A 19,703-nucleotide genomic window follows, 5' to 3' on the forward strand; every position below is an offset into this window, starting at 1 on the left:
TCGGAAGTATCGGTTGGAAGATTGTCGGATCGCTAAAGGAGATTTATTTACTCTTCTTCGCGCTAAAGCGAGCTAGGAAAGTTTGTGCCGCTAGCGTGATAGATAAAGAGAAAGAAAAACCTGTAAAAGAAAATTACATGAGACTTGGAACCAACAGAAAACGGAACATGTACGGAAATGGATTCAATATACAATTTTCCTCAGAAATAAGGTTTGTGACCATTTTATTCTAGAGTGAATGACGAATGAGTTCTCTGTCTGAACCATTGATGATTGTCTGGGCCCTGTAATTAATTGGGAAGTTTCAGCTGTGACGAAGAGAGCCTGCAATCTCTGAGTTTTTTTGAAATCGTCCAAAAAGGCTTCGTCCACATCTGAAATTTTAGATCTGTCGTAAACTGAACGAATTGTTCAAACGATCGATTTTCCCAACTGAATGCAGCGCTTAATAATAATAACAAATGTAAAGATCTTTTCTAGCAAGCCAGCCGCTGAATATTAAGACGAAGGGCTCCACCAGAGATTCTACTAGGCTGATTTCACGTAAATAATATATTTAAACTGTGCACAGATAAAGGACAGAGAGAGAGAGAGTGAGAGAATCCTCCATTAGCATAATTGTTTCTCTGTCTTTTCACGGATCAGCCTAACTAGAAAACACTTTATTGTACCGATTTATGTGCGAGAGGGAAAGAGCGATAAAGGCGATAGATACACTTCTGTACAGACAAAACATTACACCAAGTTAGCGGCAAGCTGCATTCACATAGACTTTCATCATTTACAAAAGCAGAGTAGAATTCATTATACAGTGTAAAGTGTGTACAGTAGTGGGGACAAGATGCCACCTTGGGGGACGCCAGCTTGTGGGGTAAAGGCTTCTGATACCCGATTTGCGACGTGAACCCTGCAGGTCCGGTTGGTGATATATGATTGGATAATCCTGACTACTTTGGTTGGGATGCCGATGCTGATTAGTTTGAACAGCAGGCCCTGGTGCCATAGTTTGTCGAAGGCCCGTGCTATGTCCAGGAACACTGCGAGTGTGCAGTGTCCCTGGTTGAACCCTTTGGTGATGCTGTCTGTCAGTTTAAGGAGGGGGTCATTGGTCGAGTGGTTGATGTTTGTGATGAAACTCCCTGGCAGGTTAAAACCTGTGTGCCGGACCGAGGCTCAAACTGGAGACCTTTGCCTTTTCTGGGCAAGTGCTCTACCGACTGAGCTACCCAAGAACGACTCGCGACCCGTCGTCCCAGCTTCAGTTCTGCAAGTACCTAGTCTCCTGCCTTCCAAACTTCACAGAAGCTCTCCTGCGAAGAAGCAAATTAAACAATAGACAACGTTTATTATTGGTTATTATGCAGTAAACTTCCACCGAGCACAGCATGATTTTTCTTTTAAAGAGGGGAAATGATTCTGTAAAATTACATTAATGTGGATGCAAAATTTCATAAGATTTTCGCCAGCCGCTGTGGCCGAGCGGTTCTGGGCGCTTCAGTCCGGAACCGCGCTGCTTCTGTGGTCGCAGGTTAGAATCCTGCCTCGGGCATGGATGTGTGTTATGTCCTTAGGTTAGATAGGTTTAAGTAGTTCTAAGTCTACGGAACTGATGACCTCAGATGTTAAGTCCCATAGTGCTTAGAGCCATTTCATAAGATTTTCAGGACTCCCACCTGAAGTGGCATAAACACCTAAACAAACAAGCAAAGAAAAGTCATGAGCATTCTATTCACTTAGAGTTTCATTAGTGTGTAATAAACAATGCCTTACTGCTACAAACTATTCCTCTATGGACTCCATATTTTGCTATGGAACTTGCGGGTCCCCTACACAAAACATGAACAAACTTCATAAAGCGATATTAGCATAAAAACGAAAACTAGCAATGTAGTTCCCTGTAAAGATGAGTGTGAATACCTGAGGATTCTGGCTGCACTCTGCAAGTGCAACTAGGAAACTGTTATATACAGTGAGAAGAACATCAGCAGTCGTCCCACAAATAGCAGCACCACTAATCATGGACCAAGAGCCAACTTAAGAACCAACTTAACTACCATGTACCGAAAGTAAATCTCTCACATGGAGAGAAGAATTGTAGACCTCAGAGCAGTTGGATCCGAAGTCCGACTTGCCCCCCCTCTACAGTTACTCGGTCGCGACGTAATGCCGGATCCTGGCAAAATGTTCGCCCAGCGTCTGTGCAATGTCTCTGGGCGTCGTTTGGAGACCTCCCTGTTTCAGCACTACTGCTATTTGCAAGCGACTGTGTTTATCAGAAATCCTCCGGATGGCTTCCCATACTTTTGTGAATCAGTAAAAAACTGACTGACTAATGACGGAGCCTGGCAAGAGTTCACCACTTGGAGGTGTTTACAACGAAATATCCGTTACCAGCCGCCTTCCCTTGCTTTCAATTTTAGCATCTCCGATCTTTTGTAAAACGTTTCAACACTTACATGCGTTGTATACTGTTCTGAACTCTCCAACGGCTTTTAAAGGCAGTTAAAAATGGACATAGTTGAATTTTTCATATATATATATATATATATATATATATATATATATATATATATATATATATATATATATATATATATATGCTTTAGTACCTCGGTTGATACGTGTAAATGGTAACACACTGGAGGAAACTGTCCGCGCCACTGTTCCTTACGTGATATTTCACTTATCGTTATCAGCAGAAGAGGGTGTAATGAAAAGTAGTACCTTCAGAATTTTTTTACGGGAAAACTCTTAAAGGTTTTAAACAATACAAATTTTATTAACATTCTACAACTTTATTCTTCAAGTCTATTGTATTTTTCAAAATAGCCACCCTGACAACGGACATTTCCCCCAAAGTGAGACCAGTTTGTTGACACCGTAACTGTAGACTGTTTGACTTTGTCGAGGGAGCCACAACTTCACCTCTACGTGCACCGCTTCATCACTGTAAGAGCGAGGTCCTCTAAAATGTTCTTTGAGTTTCGGAAACAGACGAACATCAGATGGGACCAACTCGGGACTACATCGAGAATGATCGTCGAAGTGAACCCAAGGTGTCGCATTGTTGCGTATGTCGCAGCGCTCGTGTATGATCTGGCATTGCCATGCAAAGTATAGGGTGTTCCATGTGTGGACGAACTCTTCGAATTCGTGCTTTCAGTTTTCTGAGGTTCTCGCAGTACTTTGCAGAATTTTTGTGGTGGTGCCTTTAGGAGTGAATTTCAAATGCACCACACCTTGTATATCCCAGAGCAGTGTATGACTACCCCTGCTGGTGGTATGGTCTGGAAATTTTGGAGTCAGTGATGCTTTGCGGCGGAACTCCATTGCTGCTCTTGTTTTCAGCGTCAAAATGGTGCACCAGCATTCATTACCTGTCACAGTGTTGTGAACCCATCAACCGCACGCTCAAAACGCAAAAGAAATTGTTGACAATCTCCTGTGTTGCATGTCAGGGGTGAGTATTCGAGGCACCCACCGTGCACACAATTTTCTGTGCCGTAGTTCTGCACTGATGGCCTGTACATGTTCTCGTGATACCCCATACTTACCTTGAGAGCTGTCTTTGCTATCCGAGGATTTTGTCTGTTGAGTTCATCAACCCGATTCCATCAGATCCCGTTGGTTCCCGTACGCATTCGTCCACTCCGAGCTCTGTCTCACGCGTGGAGGTTAGCATCAGCGTTTCCTTCAACATGAAAACTAACAATACACCGTATGCAGCTTTCTTTCCTCTATGTATTTCAATTGGAGGCACGTTTTCTGCGGGTTAGAAACTATACTACAGCACGCTGTTTCTCACGCACTGTTACAGTTACGTAACACACGACCACGTTCGACGCTAGAGAGCCTAAATGCAGAGAAGCAAGTGGCCACTGCTTGTTAGACTGTGGGTAAGATGCACAGGCAATCGCAATTTTTTTTGCCAGAATTCGTGCGGAAAATATTATCGGCTGTTGACTATCACGAGATATGGATTTAATACTGGCATTATAGTAGCAATTGTACCTTTTTATTTAGTATATGACTCCTTCACATTTAATGCGGGAAATATTATCGGCTGTTGACTATCACGAGATATGGATTTAATACTGGCATTATAGTAGCAATTCTACCTTTTTATTTAGTGTATGACTCCTTCACATTTAATGCGCAGCAAATTAAAGTTTGGCGTGATGCCGAATATTAGCCATTTATTATAACGTTCTGAAAAAAATTGGAATCGACCAGAAAAAAAGAGTTTCAGTTATATTATTTTAGACGCTCACAAGTGATTTTACTTTTTCCTTCTTGGATATTCATTGTTGAAGTTAATATCCTGACAAGAGACATACTTCTGTAACGATGTACATAACCGCTAAAGCATGTTGTTGTTGTGGTCTTCAGTCCTGAGACTGGTTTGATGCAGCTCTCCATGCTACTCTATCCTGTGCAAGCTTCTTCATCTCCCAGTACCTACTGCAACCTACATCCTTCTGAATCTGCTTAGTGTGTTCATCTCTTGGTATCCCTCTACGATTTTTACCCTCCACGCTGCCCTCCAATACTAAATTGGTGATCCCTTGATGCCTCAGAACATGTCCTACCAACCGATCCCTTCTACTAATCAAGTTGTGCCACAAATTTCTCTTCTCCCCAATCCTATTCAATACATTTTATATCCTCTCTACTTCGACCATCATCAGTTATTTTACTCCCCAAATAGCAAAACTCCTTTACTACTTTAAGTGTCTCATTTCCTAATCTAATTCCCTCAGCATCACCCGACTTAATTCGACTACATTCCATTATCCTCGTTTTGCTTTTGTTGATGTTCATCTTATATCCTCCTTTCAAGACACTTTCCATTCCATTCAACTGCTCTTCCAAGTCCTTTGCTGTCTGACAGAATTACAATGTCATCGGCGAACCTCAAAGTTTTTATTTCTTCTCCATGGATTTTAATACCTACTCCGAATTTTTCTTTTGTTTCCTTTACTGCTTGCACAATATACAGATTGAACATCGGGGAGAGGCTACAACCCTGTCTTACTCCCTTCCCAACCACTGCTTCCCTTTCATGTCCCTCGACTCTTATAACTGCCATCTGGTTTCTGTACAAATTGTAAATAGCCTTTCGCTCCCTGTATTTTACCCCTGCCACCTTTAGAAGCATGTAAGCACGGTAAAAATTTCGAAGTAGCTGACTTTCGGAAACGAAGCTTCCGTCATTACGCTTTTTCATGCGATTACGATCCAGGGTTTGTTAATTGACATTTCAATTTGACAAATGCAATTGAAACAAAAGTAAAGAATAATAATTTGACGACAGCGGGAAGCGAACTGCTGACAGCACCATTTACAATCTTGAACGATACTGAGCTGCACGTGACGTGATTACAGCCAGGCAAAATGCTTTGTAGATAATAGTGCCCAGGAATTTCTTCCGAACACATGAAGTTTGTAGACGTGCTATACTATAAACTGAAACAGTTTTCCGAAAATCTTAAAAATAATATTCCAGTTCCAGAAGGGCTTGGAACATATGAATCGAAAGACACCAGTGGAAAAAAATGGCGTTTCAGCTAATCAGCCAATCACGTGCCATTTCACCACTGTCCCTCCCTCCCTCCCCATCAATATAGGCTCTCCAGTCACGCTCTACAGGTCGGAGCCCGTAGCGAAAGAGGGTTGCAACTTGCGTCAGGGGAATGGGGAAGTTGGAATGTCGACCGCAACCGATATTGAGAATAGAGTAAAAATATCTGAGGCATTACGAGAGGCTTTGAAAAGTCCGTGCAAAAATAAAAACTACTTACGTGTTTGGGGTAAACCTTTTTTATGTTTCGCCATAGTCTCCTTATAGACTTATACACTTCGTCCAACGCTGTTCTAATTTGTTGATCCCTTCTGAATAATAGGAATTTTCCAAGTCTGCAAAATAGCTATTAATTGTTTCAATCACCACTTCATTTGAATAAAATATTTGTCCCGCTAGTCATTTCTTCAAATTGAGGAACAAACAGTAGTCCGAGGAAGCCAAGTCTGAAGACTGGGGGTGATGTGAAACGAGTTGGAATGTTATTTCCATTAAGTTTGTGACCACAACTGCTGAGGTGTGTGCTGGTGCATTGTGATGCTGGAAAAGGACTTATTTGTGGTCCAATCGTCGGCGTTTTCGTTGCAGCTCGGTTTTCAAATGGTCAAATAAAGATGAATAATATGCACCTTTAATAGTTTTCGACTTTTCTAGATAGTCGATGAGGGTTATCCCTTGCGAATCCCAAAAGACAGTCGCCATAGCCCTTCCGGCCGAAGGAATGGTCTTCGCCTTTTTTGGTGCAGTTTGTTCCTTGGCAGCCCATTGTTTAGACTGTGTTTGGTCTCAGTTTAGTAATGCATCCATGTTTCATCCACAGTGACGAAACGACGCTTAAAGCCCTGCGGATTCTTCCTGAACAGTTGCAAACAATCCTTGCAACACTTCACACGATGCCGTTTTTGGTAGAAAGTTAGCAATCCCTGGACTCATCTTGCAGATAGCTTTCTCAGGTCCAAATGTATATGCAAAATATTAGTATTAGGTACATTACGTATGTAGATCGGGGGCAGCTGGGAATGTGGGTCTCATAGCAAGCGTGCAAGGGATAAGTCCCTGCAGTCGCGCTATTCATCTGTGTCCTCGGTGGCTCAGATGGATAGAGCGTCTGCCACGTAAGCAGGAGATCTCGGGTTCGAGTCCCGCTCGGGGGGGGGGGGGGGGGGCATATTTCCAACTGTCCACATCGAGGTATATCAACGACACCCGTCGGCAGCTGAAGTTTTCAATTAATTATCATTTATATGCAAAATATTATGTACCCATTCATTAGGGATGCCCACAACACTAGCAATCTCACACACCTTAACTCTTCTGTCATTCCTCACCATATCATGGATTTTATCAATGATTCCTGGAGTCGTAAACTCCACAGGGTGTCTAGAACGTTCAGCATCACTTGTGCCCATATGGCCACTCCGAAAATTTTGAAACCACTTATAAACTGTTCTAATCGAAGGTGCAGAGTCACCTAATGTTTATAAAGCTTCTCTTTAGTCTCCTGAGGCGTTTTGCCGTTCATGAAGTAATGTTTAATCACTACACGAAATTATTTTTCGACCATTTTTTGACAATTACTCGACTTCCTTGATTCACACGAATGCCAAACACAAAGAAATAGACAAATATGGCTGAAACTTGGTGTGCTTTCTTTCCAAAGATGCTACTAACTAAACATGACCTCGATACGCGCCGGTGGTGCCATCTCTCGGACTTTGCACGGACTTTTCAAACGCCCGTCGTACTTTTTAGCACGCCCTCGTATACGAGCGTGCTTCAGACAGTGCACAAGAGTACGGCCGCAGATGGCACGATAGGTGACTCTCAGTGCCCTGCGAGAAGTCGGCCACAAGGTATGGCTGACGGCGGGCGGCGGAGCGACTACTGACCCGGACCAGGTGGCGTGTCCCACCAGCAGGTCGCGGTTGAGCGGCAGCAGCCGCACCAGCCCCGAGCAGCCGTCACCGCCCAGCGAAGACTTGAGGCCGCCCACCGCCTGCATCAGGTCGTCGATGTCGGACTGCAGGTTCAGCCACCTGTCGGCAAGCAAGCGCAAAAAGCTTAGCAACTACACATTTCGTGTGAAATACATGGTTACCCAACTGGGTACGTACACGCTACAATTTCTCTTAATATTTCTCAAGTTATCTGTCATTTGACGACATAAAACGCTCCTTCATTTTAGTCATATGCTGGATAAACTTCCACTTAACTGTCTCAAGATACACTACTGGCCATTAAAATTGCTACACCACGAAGATCACGTGCTACAGACGCGAAATTTAACCGACAGGAAGAAGATGCTGATATATGCAAATGATCAGCTTTTCAGAGCATTCACACAAGGTTGGCGCCGGTGGCGACACCTACAACGTGCTGACACGAGGAAGATTTCCAACCGATTTCTCATACACAAACAGCAGTTGACCTGCGTTGGCTGGCGAAACGTTGTTGTGATGCCTCGTGTAAGAAGGAGAAATGCGTACCATCACGTTTCCGGATTGTAGCCTATCGCGATTGTGGTTCATCGTATCGCGACATTGCTGCTCGCCTTGGTCGAGATCCAATGACTGTTAGCAGAAAATGGAATCGGTGGGTTCAGGAGGGTAATACGGAACGCCGTGCTGGATCCCAACGACCTAGTATCACTAGCAGTCGAGATAGTAGGCAACGGATCGTGCAGCCACGTCTCGATCCCTGAGTCAACAGATGGGGACGTTTGCAAGACAACAAGCATCTGCACGAACAGTTCGACGACGTTTGCAGCAGCATGGACTATCAGTTCGGAGACCGTGGCTGCGGTTACCCTTGACGCTGCATCACAGACAGGAGCTGCTGCGATGGTGTACTCAACGACGAACCTGGGTGCACGAATGGCAGATCGTCATTTGTTCGGATGAATCCAGGTTTTGTTTACAGCATCATGATGGTCGCATCCGTGTTTCGCGACATCGCGGTGAACGCACATTGGAAGCGTGTATTCGTCATCGCCATACTGGCGTTATCACCCGCCGTGATGGTATGGGGTGCCATTGGTTACACGTCTCGGTCACCTCTTGTTCGCATTGACGGCACTTTGAACAGTGGACGTTACATTTCAGATGTGTTACGACCCGTGGCTCTACCCTTCATTCGGTCCCTGCGAAACCCTACATTTCAGCAGGATAATGCACGACCGCATGTTGCAGGTCCTGTACGGGCCTTTGTGGATACAGAAAATGTTCGACTGCTGTTCTGGCCAGCACATTGTCCAGATCTCTCACCAATTTAAAACGTCTGGTCAATGGTGGCCGAGCAACTGGCTCGTCACAATACACCAGTCACTACTCTTGATGAACTGTGGTATCGTGTTGAGGCTGCATGGGCAGCTGTACCTGTACACGCCATCCAGGCTCTGTTTGACTCAATGCCCAGGCGCATCAAGGACGTTATTACGGCCAGAGGTGGTTGTTGTGGGCACCGATTTCTCAGGATCTATGCACCGAAATTGCGTGAAAATGTAATCACATCTCAGTTCTAGTATAATATATTTGTCCAATGTATACCCACTTATCATCTCATTTCTTCTTGGTTAGCAAATTTAATGGCCAGTAGTCTATTAATATCCCATTATCGACTGCGGGATCATATAATCCTGTTTTCAGATGTCTGCGTAGCTCTAATTAATCAAAATCTGCATACGTCACCCATATCTAAATGCAAGCACATGTTCACAAAAATGAGTAATCTCTGACTGCATCATTGCTGCTGCTGCTTTCTTCTTCTCCTTCAATCTGGAGATTGGTTTCACGCATCTCTCGAAACAAGCCTATCCTATGCAAGCTTCTTGATCTATGCATAACTACGCAACCTTCAGAGGTTGGTCAAAAATATGGGAACACTGCGTGAAATGCATGTTTGAACAAAAATTAAGGTAGCGCTGTCGTATTTGACCAAACACGGCATCTGTGCAATGCCCTCGATACATTGCAAGTGTCAGTCATCGAAAGAACAGTGTTTCCTATAGTTGAGAGTGCAATACGTTGGAGCTACAAGCAATTAGGACGTTGGCAAATCATTGGTGCTCATGTGGTGGGTACTTCACTTGGTTGGTTTGTGGGGGTTGAAGGGACCAGACTACAAAGGCCATCGGTCCCCTTTTCCACTACCAGAAACACCTACAAAGAAGAAAGGGAACAAGCAACGCAGACAAGGGACGACACAGAACAAGATCACAAGAGAGGAATTAAAAACACAGTATTACAATGGTTGGCCGACCTTGGTAACAAAAAAAGGAAAAGCCAACTACCAAGAGACACTAAAAACCCTAATCTAAAACCGTAGGCCAAAGGCCAGACTCAACACAAAAAGAGAGACAAACCCTCAGATCGAGCGATAAAATTCCCCTGTGCGAATAAAACTCAAAACTAAGCCTCTGTTAAAAGTGCAGGGAGCGTATCAGGCAGCGCAAACTGCTGCCTGAGCGCGGTTAAAAGCGGACAGACCAACAAGATGTGGACCACTGTCAACGCTGATCCACAGCGACACAGAGGCGGGTCCTCGCGGCGCAATACATGACGGCGCGTCAGCCAGGTATGGTCAATGCGTAGCCGGCAGAGAACAATTGAGTCCTTGCGAGAGGCTCGCTTGGAGGAGTGCCACACACCTGTAGTTTCTTTGATAACCCGAAGTTTTTTGGGTGAAGGCAGGGTGCGCCATTCATCACTCCAGGTACGAAGTACCTCCTGCCGCAAAACTGACTGGAAATCGCCCTCCGAAAGACCAATCTCCAGGCCAGTGCACGGACAGCCTGTTTCGCCACACGTTCATTACCCAGGATGCCGACATGACCCGCAGTCCACATAAAAACCACGGAGCGGCCGCAACGGGCAAGAGTATGCAAGGACTCCTGGACAGCCATCGCCAGACGAGAGAGTGGAAAACACTGGTCGATAGCTCGTAAGCCGCTCAGGGAGTCACTACAGATGAAGGACTCACCTGAGCAGGAGCGGATATACTCTAGAGCGCGAGAGATAGCTACCAGATCGGCAGTGAAAACACTGCAGCCAGCCGGCAATTAGCGTTGTTCAGAATGATCCCCAAGAGTAATTGCATAACCAACTTGACCAGCAACCATCGAACCGTCGGTGTAGACCACGGCAGAGCCGTGGGTCCTTCAGTATCCACGGTATTCTAAGTGTTTGGTGATAGAAGAAGCACTGTATAAGATCTATACCGCATATAGGCAAAGCAGAAGACATCATCCGTTAAGACCCTTTTACTGGATCGACTTTGTCTCCACCGACTACTCGAGACGGATGAGTGTACTGCAGCGCCCCTGCAGTTCTATTCCTGTATAATCTCCTGTGCCTCGAGCGGTCATTTTCGTTTACAGATCAGCGCCATAACTGTGTATGTACTGAGACTTCTGCTGTGCAATTTGGCGAAGCGACGTTATGAGGGAATTTTTTTACGAAAAAATTTAAATACAGTAACGAAATGTAGGAACAAGAAATGATACCAGAGTTTATTAACGACCAGAACAAAACTGATAGTGGATGTTCTTGTCAAAATACGATTGGTAAATGCTCTATACCCCTAACAACTGAAAGAATTGGACAAGTGTCGTCCAAACATTTCAAAACCCGTAAATTCATTTCCTAGAGAAAATTTGTACTTGCAAACACATCAAACAATAGAAGGCAGCAAACAGCGCCTTTTACTGTATTTCTTGTATCTTGTTTTCTTGATAAGTGCCAAATAACACCGAAAATTATCTTTCTAGCTAGTAAGTCTGACTTTCATTATTGAAATAATTTTCGGTTATACACGCTTACCTATCTAAGTTCTTACTATGCATAGGCTTCTATGTACAACGTAAAAACCTTTCTGCTTTCACATATTTCGTCTTTCGTGTTGAATACTAGTAGGAAAAATACCAGGAACTCGTGCAACTTTATTTAATGTATCACGAAAACAAAGCAAACAAGACCATACAGATTAAGAAGACATGAAAGCACAAAATCCGTTCTAGAACAGAAGTGAACTCGATCGGAAGCGAGAGGGGTTGGTTGCTGATTTACACGCAGGTACGAAAGGCGCACGCGCTTCGAGTATGCGATTGTGACCAGAAAATCGCTCGTGTAAAACGGGCTGGAGTCACAACGCGGGCGAAAGTATGTTGAGTAATCGTGATGGACGATGTCTCGTGATATTAATAAAAAAGGACTTCATCGATACTAAAATAATAAATAATTATTGTCAGTGACAACTTAATTTTCTGTGAAAATCATCTCAGACAATACTCATGTAAAAAGATAATGGAAATCATCTTTTGTTATCTATGATTTTCTTGAATAATGCTGCTTCTTGTTTGAACTGTTGTAATGATCGGACGCGACTGATGTCTTGTCGCACTGAGGTCGGTAAAGAACTGTATTGTGTTGTTAAGTAATATTTGAAAAATAGAATTTCTGTGTCATTGAAATCAATACGTGTGTTTGAATTTTTATTTTAATATGACTTTCGTCCTATATAAATGTTAAGTTTTCTGTACAGCTACAATGAAGCGCAGCCATTAACGCTATTGATTTACAGCACTAATTATTGGTAAAATGCAGAAAAATAGGTGATTGACATGGAGAAATACTTTTAAATGTAAATGCATATAGTTAAGGCACAGATAAGATTTAATATATAATATCTGTTGAGAGTAAAACAAGGCCTGAACCAGATTCGATAAGTGATTGTCTTATGTTAGCCACCATCTTAATGAAACATTGCAGCGGCAGTTTTAAGTCAAACTACTATGGACACATGAATCTTGAGAGTCAATTTTCACGATAATAAATGTGTATTCGTGGCCCAGAACCCACTCGGAAATCTTAAATTCGACTTAGATTATGAATAATCTTTAAATATGGTGCAAACAGCATCTTACGAGCTGAAATTGTTCTCTGCTAATGTATGAACCCTGATTATTTGGTAAGAACTCTCAGGAAATATTTTTTGATGGAAAAGAATACATTAGTATTGTGCGCGTGTGGTATTGTGTGTAAAAATAGTTCATTTTATTCAAGGAAAATTGTTGCCACCTTGAATAATAGTTCGCAAAATTGTGAGAGATCACTCTTGCGAAAAAATTTAGTGCCATTTACACTGCTTGACAGACAACATTGTAACACGATTTCATGTGGAGATTTCCTTAATAACTATCTTTACCCGGGAGAGGCAGCGATTAAATGAAACCTCATGTTACGCTAACAATAAGTAAGTGTTTTTGTTGAAGTCCTGCCCACGATTTGTAAAATACCACAATCCAAACCGCATGCCACATCAGCTTGTCCAGCCAGACAGCACTGATCTGACGGGAGCCGGTGTTACCGCTGCGGCAAGGCCGTTACTTTCAGTGCCTCGTTTGCTCATGTAATACCCTCAGGATCGCCTGGTCTGACACTTCCCATTACCTTTGTGTTACTTTCGTTGATTTTCGCCTTACAACCTGTTTTCAAGAAAATATACATTATGTTCAAATGATCTTCCAAGTTTTTGCCGTCTCTGACAGGATTGCGATGCCATCGGCAACCCTCAAAGTTTTTATTTCCTCTTCTCCACCCTTAATTTTCTTTCCAAGTTTCTCCTTCCCTTCCTTTACTGCAGACTGAATGACATCGAGATAAGCTACAAACCTGTTCATTGTCAAGTAATAATTTCTTTTATGGTTTATGTACAAGTTATAGGTAAAACTTTGCTTCCTGTACTTATCTATGCTACCATCATAAACTCGGTGTGTACTCCAGGCAAGATCGTCAGAATTTCTCTCTAAATCTATAAATTCTACAAACATAGCTTTCCATCTCTTAAGCGTAACTTCTAGGGTTACTTTGCGTATTACTAAATTTCTCTGGAGCTAAAACTGATCTCTCATAGGTCGGCTTCCACCAGAGCGTCATATCGGTCTAATATGTCCGCTACTAAGAACTACATTGTTTCTTGTTTCTTAGAGTTCTGCCTACTTGCAATTTGAAACCAGATCGCCTATCTCCGTTAGTAAAAGACTGTCTCAAGGAGTCGTCGAGACAAATAAAAAGAGGTGTCTTTTATATTGTATGGAAATCAACGTTACGCTGATTACAATATACTTCCACTTAAACCTTCTCAAGGTCCTCGTTCCAAGCTCTTCTGTTGAGCCTGTCGTTGGGTTTCACTTGCTTTCACAGTGAACGGCATAGCTCAGCCCATTGTGTCCACCAGTTCCATCTCAAAATTTTCACTTCCTACGGCAGCGGATGCTAAGTACCGTCCGCACGACCTGGCTTAGGCTCTCGAGATAAATGCCATCTGAAGGAGCCCCAACCGTGCATTCCAGCTATATTTGACACTCTGCCATTTGTAATCTCACAGTGTTGCACCCGCTTCCTCTGTTAATTACGTTAATATTTGAACGTATATGGACATTCTCTTTGTTAAAACAGTTCGAGGAAAAGGAAGCAGTATGGAGAATCTTTGTGCTTCCGTACCTGACCCAGCGTTCTGGATAAACGCGTTGAACAGCAGTGTCATATGAAGTACCGAGTAAGATGCCAAAGAAGTTAAGACGAAGGACTCGGCTTCGGGACGTTTTTGTTTCGGGCTCACGCTATCTGATGAATAGCATACTAACACCCTATATAATGCGGAATTTACCATTAGATCTCACTATAGGTGGACCCGCCACGATAAAGGAGACTGGGAGTACTGAGACGTCAGAAGAGAAGAAGAGTGGGTCGGCCAGGAGAACTCAGTGACTTCGAACTTCGCTGTTAATCCATCATGGACATTTGAACCCTTATAAAGCTGCCCAAGTCAATTATTGTTTATGTCATCATGAAGTGGAGATGTGAAGGAACACAGCCAAACCAAGGCCACGCTGACCGACACGGTCCTTAGAGCAATGCGGAGGGTGCCTGTTTAAAATAGCATGAAATCTACGGAAGGAATCATTAGCGAATTCCAAAGTGCTATCAGCAGTCCATCTAGGGCAATAACAGTACATAGAGAATTAAAAGTAATGCTGTGCAATGATCGAGCAGCCTCTCGTAAGCCACATAATTCTGTAGTCAATGCTAAGCGATACGCTATGTGGTGTAAAGGACGACGCCATTGGAGAGTGGATGATCGGAAACGAGTGATTTGGCATGGTGAATCACGCTATAGACTGTGGCAATCCGATGGAAAGGTTTAGCTTCAAAATTGAGGTACAGAGGTGGTGGTGCTGGTGGTACAGAATGGGGGTGTATTTTGCGATCAGGATGTGGCCCCCTTACTGCGCTTAAGGAAATACTACATGAGGAAAGCTATGAACACATTTTCCAGCATTGTGTGTTGTGTGCAGTAGAGGAACAGTTCGGAAACGGTTTGTTTGTATCAGAATGAAAATAATGAAGAAGCATCTTTGGGACAATTGTTTATTGAGAATAACATTCCTGAAATGGACTGGTCTGCCCAGAGTCCCGATCTGAACTCAATGGAACACCTGTGTGAAGGGTTCGAACGTAGACTTCGTTCCAGACCCTAGCGCCCAACGTGGCTACCTTCTCTGTTTAGTTAGGAAGTAATGCGTAGCGGGTTCGTGTCTTGCTGTATCCAAATCCTTTTTCTCCTTCCTGTTTTGTAAAACACCATGGGACTTTATTATCAATTGAACAGAAACATTTTCTGTAATATTCGAGCCGGCCGGTGTGACCGAGGGGTTCTAGGCGCTTCAGTCTGGAACCGTGCGACCGCTACGGTCGCAGGTTCGAATCCTGCCTCGGGCATGGATGTGTGTGATGTCCTTAGGTTAGTTAGGATTAAATAGTTCAAAAATGGTTCAAATGGCTCTGAGCCATATGGGACTAAACATCTGAGGTCATCACTCCCCTAGAACTTAGAACTACTTAAACCTAACTAACCTAAGGACATCACACACATCCATGCCCGAGGCAGGATTCGAACCTGCGACCGTAGCGGTCGCGCGTTTCCAGACTGAAGCGCCTAGAACCGCTCGGCCAAACCGGCCTGCGTCAAAGTAGTTCTAGGGGACTGATGACCTCCGATGTTAAGTCCCATAGTGCTTAGAGCCATTTGAACCATTTTTGTAATTTTCTATGTTACGTAAATACAGGGTGTTACAAAAAGGTACGGCCAAACTTTCAGGAAACATTCCTCACACACAAATAAAGAAAAGATGTTATGTGGACATGTGTCCGGAAACGCTTAATTTCAATGTTACAGCTCATTTTAGTTTCGTCAGTATGTACTGTACTTCCTCGATTCACCGCCAGTTGGCCGAATTGAAGGAAGGTAATGTTGACTTCGGTGCTTGTGTTGACATGCGACTCATTGCTCTACATCAAGTACATCAGTACGTAGCATCAACAGGTTAGTGTTCATCACGAACGTGGTTTTGCAGTCAGTGCAATGTTTACAAATGCGGAGTTGGCAGATGCCCATTTGATGTATGGATTAGCACGGGGCAATAGCCGTGGCGCGGTACGTTTGTATCGAGACAGATTTCCAGAACGAAGGTGTCGCGACAGGAAGACGTTCGAAGCAATTGATCGGCGTCTTAGGGAGCACGGAACATTCCAGCCTATGACTCGCGACTGGGGAAGACCTAGAACGACGAGGACACCTGCAATGGACGAGGCAATTCTTCGTGCAGTTGACGATAACCCTAATGTCAGCGTCAGAGAAGATGCTGCTGTACAAGGTAACGTTGACCACGTCACTGTATAGAGACTGCTACGGGAGAACCAGTTGTTTCCGTACCATGTACTATCAGCAGCTGATTGGCCTCCACGGGTACACTTCTGCGAATGGTTCATCCAATAATGTGTCAATCCTAATTTCAGTGCAAATGTTCTCTTTACGGATGAGGCTTCATTCCAACGTGATCAAATTGTAAATTTTCACAATCAACATGTGTGGGCTGACGAGAGTCCGTGCAATCACGTCATCGACACAGATTTTCTGTGAACGTTTGGGCAGGCATTGTTGGTGATGTCTTGATTGGGCCCCATGTTCTTCCACCTACGCTCAATGGAGCACGTTATCATGATTTCATACGGGATACTCTACCTGTGCTGCTAGAACATGTGCCTTTACAACTACGACACAACATGTGGTTCATGCACGATGGAGCTCCTGCACATTTCAGTCGAAGTGTTCGTACGCTTCTCAACAACAGATTCGGTGACCGGTGGACTGGTAGAGGCGGACCAATTCCATGACCTCCACGCTCTCCTGACCTCAACCCTCTTGACTTTCATTTATGGGGGCATTTGAAAGCTCTTGTCTACGCAACACCGGTTCCAAATGTAGAGACTCTTCGTGCTCGTATTGTGGACGGCTGTGATACAATACGCCATTCTCCAGGGCTGCATCAGCGCATCAGGGATTCCATGCGACGGAGGGTGGATGCATGTATCCTCGCTAACGGAGGGCATTTTGAACATTTCCTGTAACAAAGTGTTTGAAGTCACCATGGTACGTTCTGTTGCTGTGTGTTTCCATTCCATGATTAATGTGATTTGAAGAGAAGTAATAAAATGAGTTCTAACATGGTAAGTAAGCGTTTCCGGAGACATGTCCACATAACATATTTTCTTTATTTGTGTGTGAGGAATGTTTCCTGAAAGTTTGGCCGTACCTTTCTGTAACACCCTGTATAAGGGCCCTTTCTCTCAGAAATCAATTTGTTCGATTCTGTGAACTTGTATAAGCTAGTGTCCTTACCGACTGCGCTTGGAACTTTCCATTTCGTGTTATAGCATGGTCTTTGACACCGAAGGTTTTTTTTTTATTTTGCGTACACTATAGCCAAAACAACCTGACCACGTATGAACAAGAGAGGAAATGTGCGTTTTAATAGAACTAACGTAGGACAGCGTGCTTTCATTTTCGCAACTAAACTGTGTGATCAGCGAGCAAGATACGGCAGACAGCTTACGCTGGAGCGCGCCGCGACCGCAAATCAAGTTAGGCAGAACGTCTCATGTGACGCGCTCGCTGAATCTCGTGCGGTTGGATTTCCCGTCCGCGTCTATGTCACCGTCAGCTGCCCCTCAACCTGAGCCCAGAGTGTGGAAAAATCCTTCATAAGCAATGAAGAGTGAAGCCGTACATTTGCATCTCCTGAAAGTCGTTAAGTCATGACGACTTCATAAGCAAACTAATCTTCAGTGGATGAAAACACTTTCCATCTTTCAGGCAAGGTCAGGTGAGACAACACACGCATATAATAGACAGAGGATCCACATGCAACTGTCCAACACGTTTGGATTCCGAGAAGGCTAATGCGCTCTGTGCCGTGTGCAACGTAGTCTGCGGATCAGCGGGGGATTTCTCATCCTTGGACAAAACGGCGCCCCACCACAATTGCATGCAAGAGTAACTGATTGCTACGTTGCCACGTCGCTGGACAGGTCGTGTTGCGGCAGTTGACCTGGCGCTACTCAAATGGCCACCTCTGTCCCAGGATTTGACGCCTTTGGACTGTTTTCTTGCGGGGTTACATCATGGATAGCGTTCGTGTTCCACCTCCAGCACAGAGCCTGAAAGACTTACGAAGCCACATCGCAGCGTCTGTTCTTACCGATCTCCTGATATGCTGAGTCGAGTACGGGCAGAATTGGATACCGATTAGAAGTGTGCCGTGTGGCGAAGGATGGACATATAGAATATTAACACTGTGAAAAGGCTTTGAGAGTTTGTCTTTCGTACACTGCATCATTCGTTACGTTGTTCTTGGCCATTTATCTGTACCGATTTTTTGGAATGTATCATGGCTTTTATAATTTTTCTGTATTTTCGAGCATTTTCAGCACCTCACAAACCCGACAAAACACACACTATGTATATGTCTTCTGAGTCGTCAGGCGCATTTCCTCTGGTATTTCGGCAGATGAATGCAATTCCGTTTTTTGCAATGGGTAGATGAAATTGGGTCAAACAAATAGTGCTCACGTCACGTCTTTCATGCGATGTCCAGTGCCGACGGAGGTCGCCAGTTTGTAATGGTAAACAAACAAATTGATTTTTAAAGCAGAATTTTACGAGTCTGTTTGACAGAGCAGTCCCAAAACCGTCTAGTGCGACATTCGTGTTAAATATGTGTTGACTAGGGACAGTATAACACGAAGAAAAACTAGTACGCCAGCAGCGAGTGAGCAGCGCTGCTGCATAGTGCGTGCCAGTGCGGTGCTCTCGCTGTTGCCGTGTACGTTATTCTTCGTGTTTTACTGTCCCCAGACAATACATATCTGTAACACGAATGTTGCACTAGGCGAATCTGGGAACGCCCTATCTACAGATACATAAAATTCTGCTCTAAAAATGTGTAATTGGAAACAAACAAACACTTTCCGTTTACACTGGGCGTCGCAAGATAGAAGTGATTAGCAGTATTTGTGTAGGCTGACTCGAGCTACACATTGCAAAAATTAGCTGGCCGGGGTGGCCGAGCGGTTCTAGGCGCTACAGTCTGGAACCGCGCGACCGCTACGGTCGCAGGTTCCAATCCTGCCTCGGGCATGCATGTGTGTGATGTCTTTAGGTTAGTTAGGTTTAAGTAGTTCTAAGTTCTAGGGGACTGATGACCACAGAAGTTAAGTCCCATAGTGCTCAGAGCCATTTGAACCATTTTTTGCAAAAATGAAATTGCAGATATCCACAGAAACATTAGCCTGGCGACTCTTAGAAGGAACACCCCCATGTACAGGCAGAATAATATTTACCGATAAACGACTGGCCAGTGTAGTGATTAATGATAATAACAACAATAATAATAATAATAATAATAACGTACAATTGTTGCCTGTATAGTGGCAATACCGCGATTCCTCGCCTATACTTGCAAGATCGGTACGCTCTCTCCTTTCTACGCTAGTATAGTCCACTTGTACCCGACAACAGACTTAAGCAAACAGGCTTAAGCAACGAGTTTTTAATTACCGTAAATGGGCAGTGGCGGAGACTGCCGAGTTGAGTCTACGAGCGTGCGGACACGGCAACATTGGGGAAGACGACATAGGATCCGCTGGAGAGCTTGAAGCGAGGGTACAGACTTTATTTCTGATCTCTAACAAGAATGTAAAGTAATAATGACCGAAATGTACGTAGG

General features: G+C 44.0%; 1 protein-coding gene across 1 annotated transcript in view; it reads right to left on the minus strand.

Moving 5' to 3' along the window:
• Positions 1 to 19,703, minus strand: part of LOC124621215 (putative phospholipase B-like 2) — a 168,390-nt gene that overhangs the window by 71,006 nt on the left and 77,681 nt on the right. The window contains exon 4 of the mRNA XM_047147125.1: positions 7,471 to 7,617. Within this exon, the coding sequence (XP_047003081.1) occupies positions 7,471 to 7,617 (147 nt within the window). The remainder of the gene's footprint in view (positions 1 to 7,470; positions 7,618 to 19,703) is intronic.

This window comes from Schistocerca americana, chromosome 1, assembly GCF_021461395.2.
Source record: "Schistocerca americana isolate TAMUIC-IGC-003095 chromosome 1, iqSchAmer2.1, whole genome shotgun sequence".
In the NCBI taxonomy this organism is placed as follows: domain Eukaryota; kingdom Metazoa; phylum Arthropoda; class Insecta; order Orthoptera; family Acrididae; genus Schistocerca; species Schistocerca americana.